This window comes from Orbicella franksi, chromosome 4 (assembly GCF_964199315.1).
Source record: "Orbicella franksi chromosome 4, jaOrbFran1.1, whole genome shotgun sequence".
NCBI classification, from domain to species: domain Eukaryota; kingdom Metazoa; phylum Cnidaria; class Anthozoa; order Scleractinia; family Merulinidae; genus Orbicella; species Orbicella franksi.
In genome coordinates, this window is record NC_138148.1 from 4,266,552 (window position 1) to 4,274,800 (window position 8,249).

General features: G+C 38.3%; 1 protein-coding gene across 1 annotated transcript; it reads left to right on the top strand.

Moving 5' to 3' along the window:
• Positions 1-3,888: 3,888 nt before the first annotated feature.
• Positions 3,889-7,105, top strand: LOC145484340 (uncharacterized; the record flags this gene model as incomplete). The annotated part of the gene is made up of 5 exons (XM_081462971.1): positions 3,889-4,200; positions 4,315-4,429; positions 4,780-4,816; positions 6,103-6,229; positions 6,587-7,105. Coding segments are annotated over 5 exons (1,110 nt in total), but the record flags the coding sequence as incomplete, so codon positions are not given.
• Between the last annotated feature and the right edge of the window lie 1,144 nt (positions 7,106-8,249).

Below are 8,249 nucleotides of genomic sequence, written 5' to 3' on the forward strand. Positions count from 1 at the left end.
CGGTTACACTAGCCGTCATCTTTACAAGCGCATTGAGGAACACCGATTTACCGCCATCGGAAAACACCTTCAAAATGAGCACCGAGTTGATACAGTTGGTGACCTGACTAACAACTTTAAGATCCTAAAGAAATGTCAGGGAAAGTTCGATTGCTTGATCCACGAAATGTTGTGGATTCGCAAGAAGAAACCGAGCCTTAACACACAGTCAGACTCCATTCGCGCAAAAGTATTTGTTTAGGCTTTGAACAGACACTGAACTCATTACCAGTGTTTGACACCTCATTGGAATGAACATAAACATTGAACAGCTATCTTAATCTTAATTTATTCAATTTCGCACCTCTACCATTGGTATAAATTAGTTTACTTTTCGCACAAATATTTTTTAACTTGAAAATGGTGCCAGGATGACACCGAAACGTCGTTGCTCAGTTTTTTCGCTAATCTTTATTGTTAACTGTATTTCCAAATTTAATCTTATAAGGATTTCTTTGCTTGAAAATAAAATACAATGAAATCTCTTTAGTATACCGTTGGGAGAAGATAGTATAAGAATTTCGTATAATAACAGGGACTTCAATGGCGAGATTCAGAAAGTAATAATTTTTGAAGCGGAAATTGTATGACATATGGTAAGATGCTTCCCTCGCCATGCAGGCTCGAAAGCTACTTACAAGCAAAAAAAAATACCCAGCCGTACAACGTCCTGCTAAATGCAACTTTTCCGCATGAAAAATGAGAAGAGTTCAACCTCTGAAACACTCGCAACAGCTCACTTCGACTGAAAAAGATTGATGGCCCGGGACAAGGGCATCCGAGCGAGTGTTTATGGTAATATTTCGGGGAAACCATCCGAACACACATCGATCGTGGGAGGCGAAACTTTTAGGAGGCTACGGAACTTGCAGAGGAACGTTAAATGCGAATGTGATACTGATTTCAGGATTGGTTGTAAGTTGAGAGTACATTAAGAACCGACTCTGACAAGATTTTAAGGTCTGACCGAGAGATTGAGATATGGCGGTACATTTTGCTTCACGCCCATTGAGATAAACTATAGAATAGAAATTGACATCATCTGAAGCATTTCATCACTCCATATTAATAGCACATTTTACCAAAATTGGATATATAACAGTGTACCTCTTGATGTTTAATAAATTGTCATTTGTTTATACAGAAATTTATGCTGTTTTATATAACAAACCTGAGACAACACTTGGAAGAGCTCTTTGTCTAAATTAACAGTGATGATCGAAATATTATCAGCTAAATGATAATTATTGGCTAAGTAAAACCTACGGAGCTGGAAAATATTCATTCAACGACGAGTTAAAAATTGGCGCAGAACTGTTTTGCAAATGGAAACTTCAAATACATCGAGTTTTCATTGAAAAGTTCCAATTCGTGAACTTGTCTCGCGTGTTAGGGATGCAATTATGGAATTATTTCGGCAAAACAATCATAAAACACACCACAGGACGACTACAGAAATTCAAGAGGAACGTTTAATTCGAATGTGATTCCAGGGTTGAATAAGAGTTTTACGATAACATTAAAAACCAAAGCTGACCAAAATTTTAACGTCTGGTCAAGGAATAACGCTGGAAATAAGCCGTGGCGGGGCATTTGTCTTCACGGACACCCGATTAGGCAAACTGACGAACAGAAATTTATGAACATCACCTCAATATCAATGACACATTTTACCAAATTGGTTGTATATTAACGGTACATCCCTTGATATTTAATGAATTTTCAAAGGCCTGTTTATAAAAACTCGCTCATTTTGTTTTATTTAACTAACCAGCCATAACACCAGACAGCTCTTTGTATATATTACCAGTAATAACGAAACATTATCATATTCAAAGATAATATTGGCTTAAAGTTTTAAAGCCTACGAAATGAATCGTTTTATTGATCATGTCCACTGTTTCCTTCTATTGTGTTTTTCTCTTGCTGTCTTCTCTGATAACAAGGGCCAATTGTTTCTGAGGTTAGATTCTAGATCTTTAGTCGCTTAATAAAACCGGCTCTAACGTTTGAAGCGAATGTTTTGTTCAGTACTCTATAAAGTCAAGTTATATATGTGGCAAAGAATATTAACTTTTTCTACAAGAGAATGCTTTGCTTTGAATTAATTATGACGAGACTTCGACGCTATACACTTGTCTTGTGAGTCGGTGAAGTCCCCGCTCAGGATCCTTCGGCGAGCTCCGTTAATCAGTCCTGTTTTCAAAGCGCGATACATTTTTAATCTGTTTTTTCTGGTTGAAAGAAGCCTGCCGCCAACCTGAGTGACTTTTGTCTGTTTTCTACTCTAAAATGATTCACCGTTAGTGTGAGAGTAAGGTATCTTGTCCTCGAAAGAATGTACGGACTAGATTCTCGCTTGTTGCTTAAAAACAAATGTTCAGAGACAGGTGAAGTGTTCTGCAATACATAAATACATGATTCACTAAGGAAGAATACTCTTTTAGTAGGTTTGTTTTCTTCTTAAACCTCTTCTCTTAACAAAACCTCAGCCGGAGAGAAAAAGCAATCTTACTTTGCATGCCGTGTCGGCCGAGTCTTTCGGAACATGCAATGTTGACGCTTGATTACGATTTGCGATGTATAAGCGACTATGAAGATTTTTCATAAAGTTGAATGAGTATTGCTATCACTGCAGTTTCGCTTACGAATGATTGACAGTTGTATTTCATGAGATCTAGAGTAAACTGTTCTGCCTAAAACTAAACAACCACGAGACCGCTCTCCGTTCAAAACGCTCTACTTTCGTTTAGGATCAATACAGAGTGAAAACCATTAAATACAAACCATCGCGCGTCAAAACATTTGGTATTTACGTTTGGCAGAACCATTCCATACATGCTTGGAGGCGAGGTGACTCGCCTGCCGACAAGCTCTTTTCGATTCGCGGGCTACACAATGACTTACCTAACAAGGTTATTTGTGAAACAAATTAACGACCTCGTGTTAGGTTAAAACTACATTCATAAGGATTCTTCTACCTTCCCTCTAGCGGAGTGTCTTCAGTTTATTTTTCTTCTGGGGTTATTACTCCACATCTGCTTATAAGTTAAAGGCTTCCATTAGTTTTAAGGTAACTTTTCTTTCGGCTCGGACGAAAGCAAAATGCTACAAAATTTAATCTAGACTAAATGCTTCGAGGCGCGCGATAGAAACTGAAACTGCGCTTCGAGAAGCAGGCAGGAAGGCAGCCAGCCAGGCTGCACTTGAGAGCAAAGGCAGCATCAGGCTTACTACGGCCAAGTTGAGAAAGAACACAAATTTCAACAACATTACATTGTTACATTTTTACTTACCAACCGCAAAACAAAAGAAGGTGAGTTTTATATTGTAACCTGAAACCTCTGAACCATAGGTGAATCCTGATAATAGCCAAAACTTAGGTACACTGTAGGAAACACATTGTTTTAAAAAATTGGGGAAAAAAACCCACAAACGACTAAAATATTGCTTACCAAGATAAATACACGTTGACAAGAGTATTCCATAGCAGTTAACATTTTTCACGCGTCGACTTTTCTTCAGCCAGTTATCTGCCAGCTTCTGCCATTAAAATAATTTAGTTCCCTAATTTGTAGTTAAAACCTAAATGATTTTTATTTTACCACTGTCATGTATGTTTTAAAATTGGACAGCAAGATGCTTTTTTATATACCTGAAAGCTTTACTCCGCTCAAACTGGTAACAAAGCTTTTGAATTGTCCTAAATGATAATGATTTGTAGACTAATTACTCACGTAATCTGCGTTTATGATACTGAGTTGTCTAATAGCGCGCTTTTAGGGCCGGGTAAAACAACGAACGTGATGTGAGCTCTATTCACTTGTTTGCTCGTAATAATGCACATATATTATCGTTCTTTCCCCAGGAACAAATGCTTTTCAACCAGATGGCACTTCTATCAGTCAGACTTTTCAACAGCGTCAGTTCTTAAAGGACGAGTTCCATTATCTGAATGTGACTCGAGTTGGAACATTCACCGTGTACGACATCTTTGATTGCATCTTTGAATGCCTCAGCAGTCCCTCGTGCCTTTCTTTTAACTTGGCCGCCTCCAAAGGAGAAGATGGAAAAATTTGGTGCGATCTGCTTTCTTCTGATAGGTACAGAAACTTCAGAGAGTACAATGAAAACATGACTTCGCATCACTTTTTCACTATGGTAGGGCCTGGTTTCTGATACATACGTTTCTTTACCACATTGACATTGCTACTTTACTCCAAATCATCAAACCAAGTTTCTTTTTTAACCATGAATTATTTCTTCTTATTTTAGTCACCATGTTCTTCCATGCCGTGTCAAAACGGAGGTACCTGTGTGACGAATTACAAGTATGACACCTTTGAATGCCATTGTGATAAAGGATTCATTGGCGAATATTGTGAGAAAGGTAAACTGCCAACTTTATTCAATTAGATTTGTTTCATTTCAACTGCTTTAAGGTGGTCACCTCCATGCGATAGCTACGAACGTTGACATTGCTCCAGAATTGGTTGAACGACTACATCCGACTACCAGTGTGCATATGACCGCTTCAATCGCTGCAGAATAAAAATACTGTCTGAGAGAACCTGGATCAACCAACGATCGCTACGTTTGCCAGAGAATTGTTTCCATATGGTCCGGGCAATGATCAGCTTAACTTTTTTCAGTGATCGTAGCAATCATTTGCCTGATATGGGAACCAACTAGTAAGCATCATTCGTTCTAATAATTAAATATCATATTTTTTGTTTGCAGCTGTGACGTCATGCAAAGAACTGTACAACGTGTACAAGTAAGCCAAAATTTTAAATTTTAGACATTTTAAAGAAGTTCTTGTAATTACCATTGGTCAAGAGTCCTTATTTTAGTTCTTATTTTCCTTATTTCCATTCTAGGTAATCGTATGAATGCGTGTTCAATTAAGCATTTACACTACGAGTGATTCGAAAATTCTCTCAAAATTGTGCGAGCCTTCAGACGAATGCAGTTTGTAAGAATTTTGAAATATATCACGTGTAGCTAGAGTAAATCCTTCTGATTACTCAAGCTTTCATACGAATACTTATTTATTATATGACTAAGAAAAGTTCTAACTCGCGCGCGTTTATTTGCACTCCTGCGGGGTAAATTAAAAGTTTGCGATAGATTGGCCCGCTCTCAGCCAATCACGATTAGGTAATTTTTTAGTCAAGTAACAACGATGGAAATTGAAAGTGGTTGTTAAGCACTACGTTTTAAACCTAACTGTTAACTGTTCCTAATTAGAGCGTTGAGGTAAACTTTGAAAACAGCCCTAAAAACAAACCAGATTTCACAAAATGTGACCACCTATCAAGCAAATGATTTTGTATTTATTGTTTGCAACTTTCTCAGGACGAAAACAAAAGGTAGAATGATCTAGATACCGGTCTAGAAGGGAAAATCTAGACTGCGGTCACTATCGATTTAAGACAATCATATTCGCACCGCGTGAATTTGATAGTTTCCGGTCCTTGCGAGACACGGCTATATAATAATAATACGTTTTTTAGACGAAGGACCATAGTTAATAGAGGGGACTGGTTATGAAGCCCAGCAAACATCAAAGGAGCAAACAGAGATGCCAAGATTTATGTTGGAAAGTCCACGACCGTACATAATCTTTTGTTTTGCGCTCATACACTATGAGTGAACTACGTAACCAACACGTTTCTATTGGTTAGTTCCTCAGTACAGAGTAAACAACTATTGCGTTTTTTGCACGGCCAAGGCCAAAAAAGTGAACAAAAACATACAACAAAGAACTTTGTCGTTTTTCATAACCATTTCCCTCTTTTAACTATGGAAGGACTAACGATTTAAACATCAGCGTAACTAACTCGCTCCCTTTATCGACTTCAAGTTCAGATAAATGAACTTAGAAGCTGTATTGCCGCCGTCATATTCAGACGATTTCTCAGACAAAACAAGCAAACTATCTATTTAAGCTCTAAATATTATACTAACAAGTGAGCAGTGTTGAAACCAGTGAACATTTATTTCAACTCAATCTCAAGTTTCTTCAATTCAATAGCTTTTATTATTTTTCACATCAAACAGGTCCAGCGTGAGTCAACTGGTTACGCTCCACATAGACTCAAAACCAACTGCTGTTCTCTGTCACATGGGAGATTTTGGATGTGGGGATGGGGGATGGACACCGGTCATGAAGATTGACGGAAACAAGGTATCACATTCACCTCTCTACTCGTACAAGCCAAGAATCATTATCTGTAAAACTTAAATGGCTTCTTTTAGATGGAATGAAATGAACTCGCTATTCTTGATGGGATTTAGCAGAAGTAACTCAGCTCAGTTAGTCGAGATTCTCAACATAATGTTTGATGTTTCACGCAATCCTTCGGTTTTGCGGATTCGTTTGGACCAGAAAATTGTTTACAACAAAATGTTATGTTTACGAAGTCACCGAAACAGTACTCTGTAAGAATTCCAAAGTTAGATGATTAAATGAGCATCATTCTTTATATACGAGAGGCATTTTATATTTTAAAATGAACAGAACATTTATACTTTTTCTCCTCAGAGTACATTTCATTATAACTCGTCTTACTGGAATGATAAAAGCGAATACAACCTTCCTGGAGGGGAGACTGGGTTTGACTCACAAGAGACCAAGTTACCGACCTATTGGAACACATCCTTCTCCAAGATCTGTCTTGGTATGAAGATCGGCCAACAGATCAACTTCATCGTCATCAACAAGCAGGCCAACTCTCTGTACTCAGTACTCGCTGACGGCCAATACCGCGCCACCTCACTGGGTCGTAACAAGTGGAAGACGTTGATTGGCTTACAGGCCTCTTTGCAGCACTACTGTAACAAGGAAGGATTCAATGTTGGGACTGCCCAAAGCGGTGAATCCATAGCAAGAATAGGTATCATTAGTAACGACGACAATTACTGCGCGGGTTGTGATTCCAGAATCGGGTTTGGTACAGGAGGGTATCCTGATGACTCCAACACCTGTGGAAACGAAGCTTTATGGTCACCAGATAATGGCAACAAACACATCAAAGCTATTGGTTACATATTAGTGCAGTAAGAAGGAACTGATGAAATGACGTCAATATCCATTACCTAAATCAATATACTCGAAAACAAGAGATTACCAAGGTAAGAGAGTGAATCCCCCAGATAGGTCCTCTAACTAAGGTAATCCCTCTTAAGGTAATTCCCCTGAAATAAAAATGCACATAGATTTTTGTTCAAACTTTGTCCAATGAATATTTATCATATGAGAACTTGAATTATAAAATAAAAAAGAGGGATGCCCATGCTCATTAAGGAGCAGTGAGATATTGAAAATGTCCCATTTTAGCGTTATTTAATGCTTATTACAAGAACGCATTCCAAGTTATTGTAAACTCTTTGTGAGCCCAGACTCATGAAAACACACCTCAAGCTACAGTCAACACTTGCGTCGGGCACAAATAAGCCTTTTAAGTTTGATTTTGACAGACAACTGAATCTTTGTAAAAATATTGGAACCAAATTGCTTGCCACGGCTATCAAACTGCCAAATAGAAAAGACTACAGTGCAGTTGCTATTTTTCTTATTTATTCAATTTTCAAACATAGAAATCAGATCAGTCTTTTCTCACGCAAAGCTAATGATTAGTTGATTAAAATGACTGGAAAAAAATTGGGGTGCCCGAGCTCGTTAGTGAGCTATAGCCATTTTTCAACTGACAGAACTCAATATCAAGGCAAATTCGCCATGTTTTCAATGTGCGCTTGCACGAACGCGCGCTGAAGACGCCATAAATTATGCGCAGTAAGGATGCGCAATGCAGTACTGGGGAATGACCTTAAGTTATTTTCAGTAGACATTGTACCCAGTTCTTCCGCGGATATTACTCGCGCGTTGCGTGGATGTTTTCCAGGAGCATCTGTTTATGTTTCGTTTCGTTTCGTTTCGTTTCAAAGCAAAGGAAAACCTCCAACGCTGTGGGGATGTCTTCTTTGATACAATGTATTTTGATTACAAGCAAAGAAGCTTCGGCTCTCGGTATGTTTTAATACATTTCGAAACTTTAATAAGAGGCGGATGTCCCCTGCACAAACAATAACAACTGAATGAGTGGCAGAGAAATGAGTAGACAAACGAGTGCAAAGCAAACAAACGCTCAAACACAAGCTTGGCAACCGAACAAACAGATGGTCGAAAGTGCAGTAAGACGCTCGCT